Source organism: Balaenoptera physalus, assembly GCF_965194825.1.
Source record: "Balaenoptera physalus genome assembly, chromosome: 14".
In the NCBI taxonomy this organism is placed as follows: domain Eukaryota; kingdom Metazoa; phylum Chordata; class Mammalia; order Artiodactyla; family Balaenopteridae; genus Balaenoptera; species Balaenoptera physalus.
Genome location: NC_138893.1, coordinates 54,593,014 through 54,612,153, shown reverse-complemented (window position 1 = coordinate 54,612,153; position 19,140 = coordinate 54,593,014). Strand labels below are relative to the sequence as shown.

General features: G+C 41.4%; 2 protein-coding genes across 4 annotated transcripts in view; one reads left to right on the top strand and one right to left on the bottom strand.

The window, feature by feature from the left end:
• ZNF518A (zinc finger protein 518A) overlaps window positions 1–11,084 on the top strand; it is a 50,212-nt gene extending 39,128 nt beyond the window's left edge. The window contains exons 6-7 of the transcript XR_014253088.1: window positions 8,103–8,252; window positions 9,634–11,084. The gene's annotated coding sequence lies outside the window, so the exon portion shown is untranslated. The remainder of the gene's footprint in view (window positions 1–8,102; window positions 8,253–9,633) is intronic.
• BLNK (B cell linker) overlaps window positions 1–19,140 on the bottom strand; it is an 83,651-nt gene that overhangs the window by 4,816 nt on the left and 59,695 nt on the right. For all 3 annotated transcript variants that reach the window (XM_082423789.1, XM_082423790.1, XM_082423791.1), the window contains 8 exons: window positions 13,769–13,841; window positions 12,001–12,028; window positions 11,159–11,201; window positions 8,840–8,927; window positions 8,244–8,275; window positions 4,758–4,834; window positions 3,846–3,929; window positions 1,073–1,228 (listed from right to left, as the gene is read on the bottom strand). In XM_082423789.1, coding sequence (XP_082279915.1) covers window positions 1,073–1,228; window positions 3,846–3,929; window positions 4,758–4,834; window positions 8,244–8,275; window positions 8,840–8,927; window positions 11,159–11,201; window positions 12,001–12,028; window positions 13,769–13,841 — 581 coding nt within the window. The remainder of the gene's footprint in view (window positions 1–1,072; window positions 1,229–3,845; window positions 3,930–4,757; window positions 4,835–8,243; window positions 8,276–8,839; window positions 8,928–11,158; window positions 11,202–12,000; window positions 12,029–13,768; window positions 13,842–19,140) is intronic.

The following is a 19,140-nucleotide window of genomic DNA, read 5'->3' as shown; positions in this document are numbered from 1 at the left end:
CTACACCAAACTAAAAAGCTTTTGCATAACAAAGGAAACCATCAACAAAAGAAAAAGGCAACCTACTGAATGAGAGACGATATTTGCAAATAATATGTCTGATAAGGGGATAATATCCAAAATATATAAAGAACTCATGTAACTCAGTATCAAACAAACAAATAAGCAATCTAATTAAAAAATGGGCAGAGGACCTGAGTAGACATTTTTCTCAAGAAGACATGCAGATGGCCAACAGGCACATGAAATGATGCTCAACATCACTAATCATCAGGAAAATGAAAATCAGAACCACAATGAGATATCACATCACACCTGTGAGAATGGCTATTATCAAAAAGACAAGAAACAACATGCTTGTGAGGATGTGAAGAAAAGGGAACCCGCATGCACTGTTGGTGGGAATGTACATTGGTACGACAACTATGGAAAACAGTATGGAGATTCCTCAAAAAATTAAAAATAGAACTGCCATATGATCCACCAATTCCTCTCCTGGGTACATATCCAAAGAAAATGAAAACACTAATTCAAAAAGATACATACACCCTGATGTTCATACAAGCATTATTTACAGTAACCAAGATATGCAAGCAAACTAAGTGTCCATCAAAAGATGAATAGGTAAAGATGATGTGATATATATATATACAATGGAATATTACTCAGCCATAAAAAAGAATGAAATTGTGCCATTTGTGACAATATGGGTGAACCTAGAGGGTATTACACTAAGTGAAGTAAGTCAGACAGAGAAAGACAAATACCATATGATTTCACTTATATGTGGAATCTAAAAAACAAAACAAACAAAATGCCGAGTCAGACTGACTTCAGTAAGCAACAGGATAAAAGATATAGCTTTTACATCATACCAGTCTTTCCTCCTTTCTGTTCTCTCATAGGATATACTGCCCAAACATAGTATTTTATCTCGTACTCTATGACAATGTGCAAGCCTTAGACCAGGTACTCTTGTATCCTTTCTCCTCATCTCTGGCACCTAATACAGTATGATGGCATTGTGCTCAAAACATAGTTATAGAGTTGGATTAGAAGAGAAATTACTGACCTCTTCACCAGTTTTCTTTCTGCCCAAAGCATACTGTTTTGTTGCTTCAATAAATCGCACAGGGATATTATATACTCGCTTATTAAAAAATACAACTAGTGTATATGGCTGTTTGGAATCATGGCCAGAGCTCTTCCGAATAAGAAATGATCCATCCTGTTTATTAAAAGAAAGAATAATTATGATTAGTGTTACTTGTGTTTCCATAGGTTAAAAATCAGTTTATGAAAAATACCTATATTGTATTCAAAAGTTAATTATTTAGGTATATGATTTTTATTACCAATTAGAGCTTGTTTTATTATTTTGCAAGAAAATACTTCAGTAAAATATATACTTATAGAAAATTCTGAAAGAGGTAAATGCTAGCTTTTTGAGGCACTAAATAAGATCTTATGTTTATAGGCTTTGGAAATGTGTGAAGGGACACATTAAGATCAAACCTAAAGGGCACTCTTGAACTAGGAACCATGTTCACAAGTTGCCTATGAATAAAAAAATATATCAAACAAATTCCATTCAAAAGTGCTATAAGAAGAAAGCAGATATTGGGAATCAAAGCATTTCAGCTGATAAAAATTCTCTCTCCAAAAATTTATGTTGAAGCAGAAAACAAATTGTAACACAACATTCCAAATTTAATTAAATATCTTGTAAAATATTCTGCAATCATAAATTCAAAAATTATGAACAAAAGTAGACAAAAACAGGAAGAAGGAATGCAATAAGAGTTTATCAAACCTGGGAAAGAGCGCTTACCTGGTGGCGCAGTGGTTAAGAATCTGCCTGCCAATGCAGGGGACATGGGTTCAAGCCCTGGTCCAGGAAGATCCCACATGCCACGGAGCAACTAAGCCCACGCGCCACAACTACTGAGCCTGTGCTCTAGAGCCCGCAAGCCACAACTACTGAGCCCACAACTACTGAAGCCCACGCACCTAGGGCCTGTGCTCCACAACAAGAGAAGCCACTGCAATGAGAAGCCCGCACACCACAACAAAGAGTAGCCCCCACTCGCTGCAACTAGAGAAAGCCCACGTGCAGCAACGAAGACCCAACGCAGCCAAAAATAAATAAATAAATAAATAAAATTTAAAAACAAAAACAAAAAAACCCTGGGAAAGAAGTTGAAAAGAAAGACAAACCTGTATCAGAAATGAAGAAGAAATTACAAGATGCCCAAGGGACAATAGCCTTAAATGAAGATTTAATAAATGACTGAAGGAAGGCATGGAAACAACCAAGAAAGAAAGAAAAAAAAAAGAGAGAGAGAGAGGTTAAAAAAAAAAAGTACAATAACGTCAGAGTGGTTGGATTGAAAGGAAGACCTCCCCAAAGAAAGGTCTAAAATAAATGTAATGTGAGTCCTTGAAAAAAAACAAAATAATGAAACAGAACTACTCTTTAAGACTGTAATTTAAGAAAATGTTTTGGAAATAAGAGAAAACTTAAGTCTACATATTGAAAGGGTTTCCATCTACCTGAAAACATTGACCTGGAAATCTACTCAGAGACATAATCTGGTAAAACTATTAGACTTTAAAAAGAAAAAAATCTGCAGAGCCATCAGATTAAAATATCAAATTACATATAAGGGCAAGAAAGTGACATTAGCATCAGAGTTCTCAGAAGCATCAAGGCAATCCAGTGAAGCAACACTTTTAAAAGCTCAAGCCGAGGATTTTACATCCAGCCAAGATTTCCTCCGGGTATCAGGCTATGAAAAACAGTTTCGAATGTGCAAGAACTCAGGGAATAACGTAAGCACAGTCCTTCCTGAGAATCTACTACAGGTGAGCTTCACCAAACAAAAAGAGATAACTGAGGAAGCAACAGGACTGATGGAAAGCATTTAATATATTTCATTGTAGAGCTAGGACTAAACAACGGTGGCAGAAAACAGTATATTCTGGACTTCCCTAGTGGCGCAGTGGTTAAGAATCTGCCTGCCAATGCAGGGGACAAGGGACTCTATCCCTGGTCCGAGAAGATCCCACATGCCGCAGAGCAACTAACCCTGTGCACCACAGCTACTGAACCTGTGCTCTAGAGCCCATGAGCCACAACTACTGAGCCCACGTGCCACAATTACGGAAGCCCTTGCACTCTAGGGCCTGTGCTCTGCAACAAGAGAAGCCACCGCAATGAGAAGCCCGTGCACCACACGAAGAGTAGCCCCTGCTAGCCACAACTAGAGAAGAAAGCCCGCACACAGCAAACAAAGACCCAGTGCAGCCAAAAATAAACCAGTATATTCTGACAAGGCAAGGTGCAAGTGGGCGGAGAAAAGAGAAAGAAAAAGAAAAGTGGCACTTTAATCTTGGATTGTCCAGAGTGTTCTAGTGTTCCTATATGACTGGGCTTGGACTCTCCAAAAATGTACTTCCCAGTACTTTTTGCCATCTTGATCCCAATCTTTTATCCCAAGCATTGATCCAAAATAGTCTGTTACATCTCACTCCTGGATGGATCTCATGTAGCACCAAGCCTTACAGAGATCCCCTCCAGAGCTTTCTTCTCTTTCACTACTTGGAGAGCAGTGGAGCCTATGCATCCACGTATAGATGAAAGGACAAGCAGCAATAAGATGGAGGAACAAAGAAAGAGGGAGGTGCTTCAAAGAGAGGAGGGGATGGCAGTTCCTCTTGAGTAAGTAAAGAAAAAAGATTCCTGCATCCATAATTGTTGCAATTACTTAATTAGCATATTATCGGGATGACAACTGTGCCGATATAGGCTGAGGGCACAACATGAGATTTTAAAATGGTCAGACCTTGTTTGATCTGTATAATGCCTCTTCGGCCGACTTTCGATCGCAGGCACCAGCGTACCATGGTTTACAGTGAACGTCTGCTTCCTGTGAGTGAGAGGGCATTATTAAGCAAGAGATGGCCCTTCAATGACACTGAACCTTCTGTGCACTAGAAACAAAGTCCCATTTTGCATTACCAGAAAGGCCTAACTACATTTGGGCCAGTAATCTGAAAATGAGTTTTATGCTTCTTTTGATCAACCACAAGGATTATATAATTGACTTTTCCCCAATTTGGCTGTAGGGGGTAGACTTAGTATTTGAACTTAAGACCTAATCCTGCTAGATTCCTGAACCATTTAATCCCTTCTCCTAAATAAGTTGTCATCTCCCTTTCTATTATGATCTTATTGTTGCTTTGTGGAGCATTTTATAATTTCCCAAGTGTTTTTACAAATATCTTATTTGATTCTTGTAACAACTTTGAAGGCAAGACAAATACATGCTATCATCCCTATTTTACATTTGAGAAAGCTTAGAGACTTGCCCAAGGGCACACCGACTCCTTTCTCTGTCTTTTTTTAAACTATGCTATTTTATGTGTTTTAATATCATATGCCTCCACAGATCTATTCTGAAAAAATTACATAGTTTAAATAGAATCTATGTGAGAGGAAGAACAATAAAAACAACACACTTCTTTGCTAGTTTTGAAGAAACACCAATTGTTATTTATGGCATCCAGAATACAAATTAGAATAAATGGAGCAAAGTCTTAACAGTTGGGAAAAAAATGTATTCTGTACCCATCAGCAAATGACAACTCACAGGCTCACTTAAAATAGAATCTGTTCCCAAGCTTCACTCCAAAGTCTCTCTTATAAGAAGTCATGCCCTTTCCTGCAGTTTACTGATAACGAGTTCATTTCATACCTGTTCTGACAAATTGGAATTAGATGAAAAGCTGGGTAATGGGCCATCCACAGTTGGGCTTCCCCCTTCTGGAAATCCTGAAAGGGATTTGAAAAATCAATGGATCCCATTATATCTTGAGCAGTTACTCTGCCTATACCTCAACACTGTGCTGGGAGCTGCAAGGAACACACATACTGAAAAATCACACACACCAAAAAATCCTTAAGAGTTGTGCTTCTCGAAGTGAGGTCTGCGGACCCTGGGAATCCCCAAGATTCTTTCAGGGCGTCTGCGAGGTTTTTTCCAAATACATATCTCTGTGAAGCCCAATTTTCCTCATATACTTCGACCAGTAAAACATACTGTAACAGATTGAATGTAGACGCAGATATGAGAATTCAGCTGCCTCTGTTATTCCAGGCATTAAAGAGATTTTAAAAATGTAAAACAATGCCACTCCTCCCCCTAAATTTTTTTTGTTTGGAAAATATATTTTTTTCATAAAAATATGTTGTTAACATGTAATGAGTTTAATATTTTAAAAATGGATTCATAAATGTTTTAAATGTCTTCTAACTAATACATTAAGTATCATTAGAAAGAAACACATAAACCATAGTTCTTTGGGTCTGCAATGATTTTAAGAGTGTTATAATGGTCCTGAGGTCAAAATGATTGAGAATTTCTGCCCTAAGGCATAAACTCCCTCAAGGAGTTTACCGTCTAAATGTGGAGACATGGAGACACATGAAATGGAGAAAATACTTAGCTGTATTCATTCATTCATTCATCCACTCACTCATTCATTCTTTATTGTGTACCTGCCATGGATCAAAGCTTTAGGAATATACAGCAGTCAACAAAATAGCAAAATGCCCCTCCCTCTTGGAGCTTAAATTTTAATGGAGTGAGATAGACAATAAAGACATAAGTAAATATATACAATATTACAAAGTCATAAGTGCTACGAAGAAAAATAGGCAGGGAAGTGGGTGGGGGATAGCTTCGGATAAGTAGTATGTTTAAATAGGCTGGTCAGGGAGAGCCTCAGTGAGGTGACACTTGGGTAAGATCTGTAGGTGGAGAGGGAGGAGGCATGTGGATATCTGAGGAAAAATTGTTGCAGGTGTAGGGAACAGTGAATGCAAGGGCCTGGCATGTTTGAGGAATAGAGAGGGGGCCACTGTGCCTGGACTGCAGTGAGAAAAGGGGTGAAGAATAAGGGATGAAGTCATACAGGAGGTGGTGAAGGGACCAGGTTTGTGGGACCCAGTGGACACTTAGCATGACTTGAGCTTTAACAAGCATGGTGTGGGAAGCTTTTGGAGGGTTTTGAACAGAATAGTGTGATTTGCCTATCTTTTAACAAGGTCACTCTGACTCCAGGGCTGGAAATAGATAGAAGGGGGCAAGAGCAGAGAAAGGAGGCCCGTTGAGTCTTGCAAGCCCAGGCAGGAGGTGATGGTGGCTTGGAACAGATGGCGTCAGCAGAATTAGCGAGAGTGACTGGATTGCAAATGTATTTTGAAGGAACAGCTGGAAGGTGTGTGAAGAAAGCAAGTGAGGGGACTTCCCCGGTGGCGCAATGGTTAAGAATCTGCCTGCCAATGCAGGGGACACGGGTTCAAGCCCTGGTCCGGGAAGATCCCACATGCCGCAGAGCAACTAAGCCCATGAGCCACAACTACTGAGCCCGCTTGCCACAACTACTGAAGCCTGCGCGCCTAGAGCCTATGCTCTGCAACAAGAGAAGCCACCGCACTGAGAAGCCCGTGCACCGCAATGAAGAGTAGCCCCCGCTCGCCACAACTAGAGAAAGCCCACGCACAGCAATGAAGACCCAATGCAGCCAAAAATAAATAAATACATTTATAAAAAAAAAAAAAGAAAGAAAGCAAGTGAGGAGTCATGGGTGACTCTAAGGTTTTTGACCAGAGCAACTAGAGTTGTCCTTTCTTAGGAGGGGAAGTCTGCAAGAGAAACAGGCTTAGATGAACCAAGTGCTTCAGATAAAAGTGCCCTGGACGTTCAAAGGTGACAGCCACCATTGTTAACAGGAGGGAGCAATGAGGGCTTGGCAGGCCCAGCAGGGCTGAGTATGAAGGAAGGCTGTGTTCTGACAGGTGGGGACAGTATTCCCGGGTGGGTGCAGCAAAAGAGGGTGGGTGGTCACGCTCTCCTAAAGTACATAGTACAAGGAGGTTGGTGGTTTCCGCAGTTTGGGCAGTTGGGGGAGTTCAAGGCTGACATTTTCTGATCCCTGAATATGTGCCAGCCCTGTCCTGTTTCCCACATCTTAGCTCATTTTGCCTTCACGTCCGCCCTTTATGGGAGGAGTTATCAGACCCCATTTTATAGGTGAGGTCTTCCCTGACCACAGCAGCCCTCACTGTCTCCATTCCTCTCTATGCCCACCCCCTGCCACCATGCTTTATTTTTCTTTATATCAGTTTAACATTTGCCTGATATTGTATGGCTTATCTAGTTGTTTATTTCTCCTCTAGCAGAAAAGAAGCTCCATAAAGGAAGGGACTCTGTTTTATTCACTGCTGTATCCTCTGTGTCTAAAATAGTGCCTGGCACATAGCAGACAGTCAATAAGTATTTGTCAATGGAAAGAATGACTTGGGTTGAAAAACAATAAAGGGTATAATAAAGCTTTACGTAGTAAAAAAAAACAATAAAATTTCTATAGCTATACCATTTCACTTTGTGTTCAGAATTTTAGAAAAGTTTATTTTAAGTTTCTTTTATTTAAGATGAATCAAAAATCCAATTAAAACCTAAGAAACAGATTTATGTTTATATAAACACACATACTTTTTGTATATAATAATTATTCTCTTTATTTAAATTTATTGAATCGATTATTTTGGAATATTTTCCAAATTATCCATGTACAGTAGGGTTTTATTTTGTGTTTTCATTTTCTTCCTACATTGAGTAGAAAGTAAATCAAGGTTTGGGCAGTTGTGTTCTGTGAGTCTGACTTCATATATTTTTAGGGTATTGTATTATTAGCCTAGGGAAAATTATCCAGATATTTGCCAGATCTTCTTTTCAGGGCACCCTCTGTAGATACATTTTATGAACATTAAAATGTATTTTAGGTTCAATTTAAATAGCTATCATTTATTGAAGACCTTCTATGTACCAAGCACAATATGTTGTTTTACTTAATCATCTTATTTTGAAAATAGTTGTATTGTTGTTGTGAAAAAAATTTAAATAAATAAAAGATGACCAGTATGACCAGTAAAATATTCAATCAAAACTAAAAAAGAAAAAAGTAAAAATGATCTCAAATCTATTTACTTTTCAGAGCAGCTCCATGAAATAAATATTCTTGGCCCCGTTTTACAGATGAGGAAACAAGCTAGAGAGGATACTAAGATACTCCAGCTGGAAGAGGCAGTGTTGCACTGGACCCCCAGGTGGCTCAGACGTGAAGAGCCAGCCTTAGCCGATACCTGATATTGTTCTTCGTGCCTTCATTTTACTTACTTGGCAGAGGTATGGGTTTTTGATGAATTGGTCTGAAAGGAAGAATTTCAGATTAATTAAAGGGCAAAGCACAAGATGAATAAGTTTGACTTTTTGCTTGCACTGAAGATACTCAGAACAGGTGCATCACAAAGGATCAACAGGAATGGCCAATAAAACATATCTAAAGATAGGAGAGGCACCAAAACCTTCAAGATAAGTAGAATTGTTCCCTTTAATTTTATAAAAAGAGGAGACTTGACTAGTGTTATTTTTTAGTTAAGTCCAATAATTAACCCAAATATTAGTTCAGTCTCTGTAATTCTAAGCAGTTTTTTTTAAAGTTGTTACCTACTTAACACCTTTTAAAATTTAATTGCAAAGCAATGAAATATTAAATCTTTACCAATCACAACAAGCCAGTGTTTCTGTGCAGTATAACAATGCAGGTGTTAAGGAAACTTTAATTTTTTTGGCCGCACCGCGCGGCATGTGGGCTCTTAGTTCCCCAACCAGGGATTGAACCCGTGGCCCCTGTAATGGAAGCGTGGAGTCCTAACCACTGGACTGCCAGGGAAGTCCCAAGGAAACTTATTTTTAAAGGAAAGAATTCTTACTTCTGGGCAGGAGGAGGAAAAACTTGTGACTGCATATTTTCTTGTCTGTGACTAGACCCTCGGTGGCGTTCAGCAGGTATAGGTTTTTCTGCATTAAGAAAATTATCATAGTAGGATTAGGGTGAAATGTCTGTCCCCATGCCCAAACCCAGAAACATCAACTGAGAGGAACCAGATTTGGTCACATGTCTTCCCATGAGCATGTCTTTCACCAGGATGTCATCCCTTTGTGCACCTGTCAGTGTGGTGGTGTGTCTGAGCTATTAAGACCAGGACTCCTACTCAGCAGTGTTACAAGCACACCCTACCACCTCTGCATTCACCTCTTGGCAATGTACAAATACATGGGGACTGAACCTGTGGAATCTGGACCTTTAGGTGTGTGATTACAAGTAAAAGCCAGAAGATGGGCAAGCTTTAGCCACCCCTGATTTCTATGTGGCCTCCACATAGGTGTTACAAGACCCTGGTGTGTCTTCATTAGTCATAAGATGTGGTATAAGTAATTTCTTACTGATAAGAGGGAAAATATCAGCGTTTGCGAATGATCTACTGTTTTGAAAAATTAATTGAGCAAATTCAAGGTTATCCCTATAATAATGTTAAATCTCACTTGCATTTCACTATCTTTTCCTGAGTGAGAGAGGAAGGGGTGGAGTTATAATTAGTTCACAGGGAAATGTGCATAACCTGAAATCTAAGAAGTTTATGTTGAAGAACATTTATTGCTGAACCACTAATAAAAGTGATTATAAATTATTGTAATGCTTTATTCTCCCTCGAATTTCGTCTAGGGTGTGTTAAAATCTGGGTATGTCCAAAGGTCTGTCTCCTGCATGGAAGAAAGTTTGAGAACTACTGATCTCCCATTACAGGAACCCAAAATAAAAGCAGTAAGAACTCAAAGATTCAAATAAATGATGATAGACTTCAGGGTTTCTTGAGGTGCAGAGAAATTCAGAAGTTTGAATCTCTGAAGATTGTGTTTCAAGTTTGTGGCAAGTTACTTCGAGCTGCCACGTGAGACATTTGTTCATGACTTTACAACATGGTAATTTCAGGAGAAACAATGAACACTTTGGTTCCCCACAGCCTGATGAGCTTTGACCACCCCTGCTTTTGCCCCCGTCCTCCAGGAGACTTCCTTCCTAGGTCAGAAGAGGCCACTCACCCGCTTTGGGTTTGGATGGCCATTGCCTCTACTCTTGAAATGAGAGACCACGCTCCTGCACTGGGAGCCCTTTGGGAATGAGGACACCTGAGCCGCGTGGGACACGCCAAGAGCCTGTTCTCTGATGGTTTTCAGAAGCTTCTGAAGCCATGAAATTTGCACAGGGTTGTACTTACTTCCTACAGAGGCTCACCCTAACACTCCATTATCACTCCAAGCTCCCTGCTCAACAGGCATGGAAGACTGTAAGGAATGGAAGGGCAGCAAGGCAAAAGCATCAGGAAAGGCAGAAGAAAGCAAGACACAGGAAGGGAGCGGTACCTCAGGAACAGCCTGGGAGAAAGATGTGGGAAATGATGTAAAATCTCAACAGAGCAGTCAAAGCAGACAGGTGAGTTGTAATGCACATTCAGAAAATGTCTACCGTCCATTGTGAGACCAGGTGTGCCCACATTAACTCAGGAAATGGTGAGCTTTTAACATTGGGTACCTTCAAGATTGGAATTAGACGGGTGCAGGATTTTAATTTCTATATAGTGTTTTAAGTGTTGAGATGATGGATGATTCTTCTTCTTTCTGTTTTTTTTTCCCCAGGATTTTTCAAATACAAATATTTTTTTTTAAATGGGAAAGTTCTAATAAAAAGTATACATAAGGGTTTTAGGTTATGATAAAACAAAGGAAGGGAAGCATTTGAAGATGTACTAAGATAGATGTTTGAACTCAGGAAACATTATTTTGAAAACTTAGCACAAGAACTTGTTTGAACAAACAGGTTTTTAAAAATTCATTACCTTAACTTAGCCATTAATTCTAAGATACATGACTGGCTCTAAATAAGTCTTCACACCTATGTAACGCTGTGGCACTGTTTCTGGCAAGTCGTATCTGTCTACAAACAGGCAGGTTTTGGACATGTAGACTGTGGCCTGCCCCAAAGGTGCAGCCTGGCAAGCTCAGGTCCTGATCAGCTTTGCTACTCACTACTCATGGCAAAGTCAAGACTGTTCTGTTTAGAAGATTGAGTTTTATGTTTACAGTTGCCTTATGAATAATTAAAGACATTTAGAAATACATTTGTACACAAATCCTTAATCAAAATAACTTTCAGAGGACATGCGCATCTGTCAAAGTAATACAGGCCTTACCTTCACAAACACTTGAGGCATTCTGTTGAGAGACAACTGGAGTCTATTTAAAAAAAAAAGAAAGGCAAGGATCTTCAATACAGTGGTATGTGGAAATAAAAGTCAAGGCAATATTATTAAAATAAATACCGGGGGAGAACATTTCTTTGATGCATAGCTTTTCTTTCAGTCACAAGACCAACAATTAAAAACACACAGTCCCCCGGCCCACTTTTGCATTAAGTGACAATGGACTTGAAGTGTGTCAGGGAAGGAGCAGTGTCATCCTGGCGTCCCCATTCTGTCAACAGGGTTGGTGGATACCATGACCCCCAGCAGCTGCTGGGCAGTAGCGCTTATGCAGTGGAAATCTGGCATCTGGCTTTGGTCTCAGGGCCCCACCGTCTTGGTGTTTGTAAGGGACTGTAAACCTCAGGCTACCGTGTAGATACCAGGTCAAGGTGGGCTTCCTCGAATAGTGGGCTGGCCCAGGTTCCCCACGTTCTGCCCAGAAGTTGAGTGTACTCAGGCCTTTGTGCCAGATATGCAGTTGTCAGTCATTAGTTCCCAGGCCAGCGGGTGGGAAGCAGACACAGGGGAAGACAAAGGTCTTGGGACGCAGGGACCCTGACCACTGATGGGCCGTTCACATTCAGTGAAGACACCGGGTTCAGGGAGGATGTGACCCTCCCATGCAGCATCTTCCCTACCCAAGTGAGGACTCCAAGTTTCTCTTGGACTGTCCGGGCAGCAACATGATTGCTATGTTCACCTTAGCGGGAAGCATCGTCAGCTTTAAATAAGTGGGCAAGAATAAACATTGCGGGAAACATGAAGCACATTTAAAAGCAGAATTAACTCACCGTCTTCAGTGGCGTAGCTGTTTTTTTCCTGGGGGATAGAAAGAGATTGGCTTTGTTAAAACACAACAAAGATAAAGAGGAGCTGATGCCTTATCATTTTACTCTCAAATTTAAACTAGAATAGTGAAAGTGATACAAGTGTGTAGGAAGACTATCCTTGAAGGGAAGAGAGGGATGAAAGCAGGATTTAGCCATGATCCTTCTAGCCTCAGATAGGGTCTGCTGACAGATGGCAAAGGGGTTACTGGGGATAAACAGGAGCACCAGTTGCCAGGGAATCAGGATAACTGAGCTCTTGTTCCAGTTCTGCCACTGATGACTCTGTGACCTCAGGCCCGTTTCTCTCAGCTGTGAGGGCCAGTCTGAGCTTTAGTTTCTTCATCTGTAAAATGAGGACCAGAGTCAGCGTTTTCAAAGTGTGTGTGTAGAGCCGTCCCTTCCCCCAACAGCACCCCAGGGCTACTGTCTGGGGAAGGAGGGTGGAGACATGAGGGTGGCCAAGCAGGTACATTTGTAGCCAGCACCTCCCCACGCCAATGTCCCCCCTGCTTCAGGTGACTCTTCTCTGCTAGACGTCTGCCTAGAATTTCATTCCAAACAGATAAACCCAAGACCAACACAACACAAGTTTGAAACCCACTCTGATCTCTGGTCCTGAAGGTGCTTGCCTGGCCTAACGTACTGGTTTGTCTTAGTTCAGTAGAGATTGGACTCTAATATTGTTAAGGCTTTATAATTCTCTTCTGTGTTTATTTTGAATACTGGCTTTCTCTCTATCTCTCACTTTGTTTTGGCTGAGAGCTGGAAGATTGGGGGAAGAATACTAACAATTCCCAAATGCCTCCAAGACGCCTGGCACTGGGTTAGGCTCTTCACATATTTTTTAAACCTCACACTGTCCTTTTTAAATGGGTGTTTTTATTACATTTTAGAGATTAGGAGACTAAGTAACTTGCCTGAAGTGATAAACCTAAGCCAAGAGAGAAGTGTGCAGAGTTTTGTTTAATAAACCCCTGAAATGGAGAATTTCTTTGCTTTACTCAGAGGCAGAATTAAGGCTATAACCATGCAGGCTTGCTTTGGACAGATTTAAATGTGCTTTTAAAATAACCTATTGAGCCAATATGAAATTATGGGGTCACTGTTTGTAATATTAACATGTTACATGCACCCAACATCTTACAAAGCTCTTCTAAGTTCAATGAGAAAGAATGACTCTCTCATCTCCCTTTTGAAAGGAACCTTGGCAGTGTTGCTTTGATGGAACACCAAGTGCATGCTGCTCTGTGTACACATTTGTTTGCAGATCACTAAATACTTGGAAGAGAAACCGAGGAGTAGAAAGTAGGGATGAAACCTGCTAGTGGGTCTTAAAATTATTCAGGTGCTGGAGCTTGTGTCTTGTGGAACTCAAGTCAATGAGCTCAAGATTTAGCTAGAAGTTTATGGGAGGAAAGACTACTAGTTTTTGATGTCAGCAGGGACACCACTAGTCCAACTTGAAGCATGCATGGGTGTGGAGAAGACCAGGGCAATAGGGTTTCATTTCCACACTCTTCAGGAACACACCTATTGTAATGTTAGGTGCACCTGCATATGAGCTTGGGCAGGTATGCTCTTCTGAATGGAAACAGCAGAAAAACACCCCCCTCTGGCCCCCAGATTCTCAGGCAGGACTCCTTTGTGGATTCCAGGCAGCTCTGCTCACAGCAGTGATGGAGACCATACACTGAATTCACAGAGTTGCTTCTCTGCAACAGGAACTTACCCAGCCCTGGGCAGTGGGGATGGCGCAGCAGGTGAAGAGGTTGACTTAGAGTCCCAGGCCCCGCTCTTTCGACCTGCGCAGACATATACACAGGTCAGTCTCTAGCCCTGAACTGAGGGCTGATGGTCACAGTGAGCTGGCCTTGCTGGCAGGCTCAGAAATACATGCACATGTTTTCTTACTTTCAGCTAAGCATATATAAGTAGTTACATTGAAGTTTTGGGGGAAAACCTATAGGCAAAGGTGATGAAACATCTTATAAATGCCAATTTATAAGCTCAGAACTAGGATGTTAATTAGGAACTCCATCTAAACATTGCTAAATGACCTTCTCATTTCCCCCATGGGACAAGTTCAGAGCCCCTGATTCTGTGGGCTCAATAAGAGCTCACAAGGGTTCCTATGGAAGGGAGCTAAGAGCTCACACTTGTATCTACATGCACTGCACAAATGTGCACAACAGCAGTGCCTAGAGACAGAGGGGCACAGACCCACCACTCCTGATCACACCTATAGACACTGCTCATTCCTAACCACACTTACACAGTACACACACCTAACCTCACATTTGGAGAACACTCATGCATTCATTCATCTCTGAGTTCTTAGGGCCTTTGCTCACTGCAGAAATAGACAAATGGAGAGAAGCAGCAAGCTATTACCCAAATCTCCTCTTCTGAAGTCACAGAAGGGACCCAGAGGGCCTTGTCCACCGCGCCCATTTCCCCTCCCTCTACCTGAAGATAGAAGCCAGAGCATCGTTATGAGGGAAGAAGGTGAGAGACAGGCAGAGATTCACTGCTGGGATAGGGAGCAGGCCTGGATGGGGAGAGGCCAGAGCTAAGCCAGCTCCCCTCAGCGCGTCCCAGCTGCCTCCTCTCAGGCTGATACCGCCTGCCTGGACATTACTGCTCAGTGAGATAAAGGCTCTCTACTGAATTAAATTGAACTGAATATATGTTTTAATTAAGAACTTACTACATTTATAAGTCCACAATTCCTAATGGATTTAAAGAGGATACTCTGTACATATAGGTTGGACTTGCCCACAGTATGTGTTGTTTGAGTTTGCAAGATAAAGCACACGTAAGTAAACACTGAGGTAATAATCTATTACCAAGAATTATTGAGAACCTGGTATGTGTAAAGCCCTTGGAGGCACTGTGTTAGGGGCTGTGGAAGAGCTGAAGAAGTAGACGTAGGCTTCTGCCCTCTCAGAATTTATAACAAGAGAAGACACATGCACCCCCATGCCACCTCATCTGACAGGACCACCTATTCCAAACACAAAAAAAGGGAAAAAGTCCTCGAAAAGTATTAAACGCAGAGATCATAAAGTTCATTCTCATGTACTTGACTAGAGAGAGGCCTTCAGGCTCACTCAGAGCCCATTTACTCTTTCTACACATAGTCCTTACATAGGGCTAATTTCCATAAGCACTCACCAGTGGCATCTGTTGAAGGAACGGCCCCTCCCATGTAACCCTTACTTAGATGTAAGCTGACCCAGATGGGATTTTTAGAAACATTTTGAGAAAGAGACTACATATGGAATTTTTAACATTTCCTCCGACAATAAACTGAAATGTCATCTGAATACGTAGTAGTATGAGTCTAACTGTGTTTTATTAGCAAGGGTATCAAGTTGATATTGTTCTTCAAATTCTCAATACTTAAGACTGACATTGTGAAAATACACTTGGCTACTCATAGATGTTGATAGAAAGTTTCGGGGAAGAGAAAAAAAACCCTCGTCTGAAAAATAAGGAAGCAGAAAGAAGGTCTAAGTCAGAATTTCCTCCCAGGGGTCCCCTCTCTTTTCACCAAGGGCTCACTTGGCCTGGGCATGTTATTGTTGTCATATCTACTGCCTGGCTTCTTTACTAAGCTTCCCTTTCCTTCATATCTGCAAACAGTCGGCCAACGTCTTCCTTTCCCCTTCCCTCCTCGTAAATAACTTCTGCAATCAGAGGAGAGGGAGGGGTATGCTCGCTGTCCTCTGTGGTGGTGGAGTCCAGTACAAGCTCTGGTTTTGCATCAGGAAGACAGGGTTCCAGTTATTTCTCTGCCACCAAACTGGCTGTGTGACCTCTTACGAGCCACTATGCCTCAGTTTCTCCCTCTGTGAGATGGGGATGCCACTAGCTACTTTATCTAACAGAGAGTTACTGTGGTTAGGTAATAAGGTAACTTCGAACATGTAAAGAATTAGCCAAATATAAAGTAATATTGCTGGAAAGGGACTGAAAGTTTTGAGGGTCAAAAATGTTATGCTAAGTGAAAGGAGTGAGATGGAAAAGACTGCATATTATATGACTCCATCTATATGAATGTTTGGAAAAGGCAACTCTATAACAACAGAAAGCAGATCAGGGTTACCCAGGGCTGAGGATGGGAACAGCATTGACCACAAATGAGCATAATGGCTCTTTTGGAGTTGGGGTAGGCACAGAAAGTTTCTAAAACTGGATTTTAGTGCTGGTTACAAAACTCTATAAATGTAATGATTTACAAAAAACATTGAATTATACATGTAAAATGAGTGAGTTTTATGATACATAAGTTATAGTTCATAAAGGATCTCAGTAAATATGATTATTGCTATTTTCATTTTCTCATCTTGTTATCAACCACGGCAGTATCTCTAGGTGCTGGGCACTGTGCCAGGTACTTCACATGTGCCACTTCTAAGCCTCACATAACATCAAGGGGAGCAAACAGAGGCTCAGAGCGGTTAACGGGCAGGGCCAGGGTTGGAAACCAAGGCCATTCAAGTTGAAAACCTAGGCAGGCAGTGTCCTCTCTAGCCAATATCTCATAATGTTACTCTGGGGCATGATTGGGCTTGTCAGATTCACTTGCTGCTTCTCCCTTATGTGGGGAAAGATTAGTGAAACAGAGGGCTGCTTTTGTGAATGCCCACGGGAGGATGGAGAGTTACTCCTCGTAGGCCAGTGACCCTCTCTGCCGCCCTGGCTGAAGTCAGACCCCGGGGCATGGCTGGAGTAGGACAACACCGTACCCTTCTCATTGCCAGGATCCCTGCTTCCTGGCCAAGCCGAATTCTTGGTTGGAAAGCTCCAAGGGAGAAACTGGGGATGCAATAGAGGGAGATGTGTCCAAAATCACACTAATAAAAGAGAAAAATCATCTTTGTTTAAATCATAGGGAGCAAAAAGTTATGTTAAGGTTTGATTTAACAGCACAGGCCTTGCACAAGCTGGTGCTTACCGAAGTTTCTTAACTTGGAAAACAATTTTCCCTTAGCTTTTCCTTCTACCACGTATATCTTCTGCATCATCCTCTTTGCAGTTTTGCATGCAGTGGTGGTAGGTTTCCTTATTCTTAATGATCTCAGTGTTGGCATTGTAAGCTCTTGGGATTTAACTCTCTTTTAGCTGTTATAGACACCCTATTATCATTAGTGGGGCTTGCATACTAGCCGAAGCATCCCTTGCTCTCAGGTACTATATGAACTCTTACAAAATACATAAAAGAGATTTAATTTAACAACTTAAGAATAATTTGGGCTATGGGTAAAATTCTGCTTGCATATTAGCAGGGAATTGTAAATTCCGGAACTCCTCCCCTATTTTAAGAAATAAAGAGATAGAATACTTAAAAAATGCTGTTTACTTAGAGCAAGCTCAGAAATACATGCTCTGTCTACCCTTTTCTGACAAAAGCTACAAATTAGCCAGAGGTTGCGCTGCCTTCTTCTAAATGCTCGTTTAGAGATAAATCACAATAGACTTCAGTCTTTCAGTTTGTTTAGACCACTGCTTCTTAACTGGGAGTGATTTTTGTCCCCCTCCCCCAGGGACTTTCTGCAATGACTGGAGACATCTTCGCCTATCACTGCTGGGGAAGGGGGTGCTAGTGGCATCTAGTGGGCAGAGGTCAGGGATGTTGCTAAACAGCCTGCGATGCACAGGACAGTCTCCAACAGAAACCACCTAGCCCCAGATGCCAACTGTGTTGAGGTTGAAAAACCCCGACATTTAGAGTAAAACTTTATATGGAAAGGAAGAAACACTTCTCTGAGATGTGTACCGGGTGATGTGCCAGACTCATGTGTCATGAATCAAGGCAGGTTAAACAAGGGATTCTGAACAATAACAATAATAAATCACAAAGAGCTATCATTTTATGAGTGTGATTCGTATCTTTTTACTCATGTAATTCTCACACTACCCCTAGGCATAGATGCCATTTTCCCCTTCCTTTTTTTCAGGAGAGGAAACTAAGAAACAGAGGGATTACTTAGCTTGCTCAAAGTCTGGCACCTAGTGAGTGAAGACTTGGACCCTCTGGCTTTGGAGTCTGTGCTAACTCCTGCTACTGTACTTCCCAGTATGGAACATGAAGGAGAGGGAGCGCTTACCTCTGCACCTAATTCGCTATGTAATCTGCGGCCAGCACCTTATTAGCCATCAAAGAGCCAAAAGCAACATTAACCAGAGGCAAGTGTCGTGGTGTGGAACTTTAACAGAAACCCCTGAAACCTTAGCACTTTCATCATGCCTATCAGGGAACTCTCTGAAGCCTCTAAAGACAATGGTCAGTTATTTAAAGACACAGGCAAGTAGTCTGATTATTCTTTTTATAAAAATCATCTCTGAAAACTGTACTGTTTGCACACTCAGAAACTCCCTCTAACTGTTCAGGTTTGTTCCCTACCCGCCCACCACCACCACCAAGTTATCTCACTTCCTTCCTCCTCCTGAACTTCCTCCTGTCTATATCCAATAATCATTTAACCAGGAAATTATTTTCTTGTTCAGGTTTGGTTTCTTCATCTGATGCCTCTAGTGATAAAATATAGCTATACTAGATTAATATAAAACTAATGAATAATAAATCCAGTGGGCTAATGCCTTCATGATGGGGCCATATGATTCCTTAAAGACAGCCAGAGTTGGGGGACTCAATCGCTCTCTCAACCAACTGACCCATCTACCATTTCAGCACCTACGCTGAGCCAGGTCCTGTCTAGGCCTTGGAAACACAGCTATGAGCAAGACATGGAGCTGAGAATCTTATGGGAAAGACAGGCTGATTGGAGTATTGGGGGTGTTTTAGGAAAAAGAGGTCTGTGTAAGGCAAGAAGAGCATTTTAAGATGTAAGCACCAGAGAGTATTAAACTATTATTCTAAAGGAGGGTTTAAGCCTTCATTTATCTGTTTCAGTGAAAGGTTTTCTATTCCAGTAATAACAGCCCTTCTGAGTTATCACGTGTCAGGAGTCTCCGTTTCAGCAGGGACCAAAGCGACCTCGCCGTGACGTTTTAGGTTGGTGTGTTGACATTTGTTCCCAGAAATTAAGATGAGCTGGATAAGATGCCTCTGACCTCCAGTCCCCAAGTATAAAG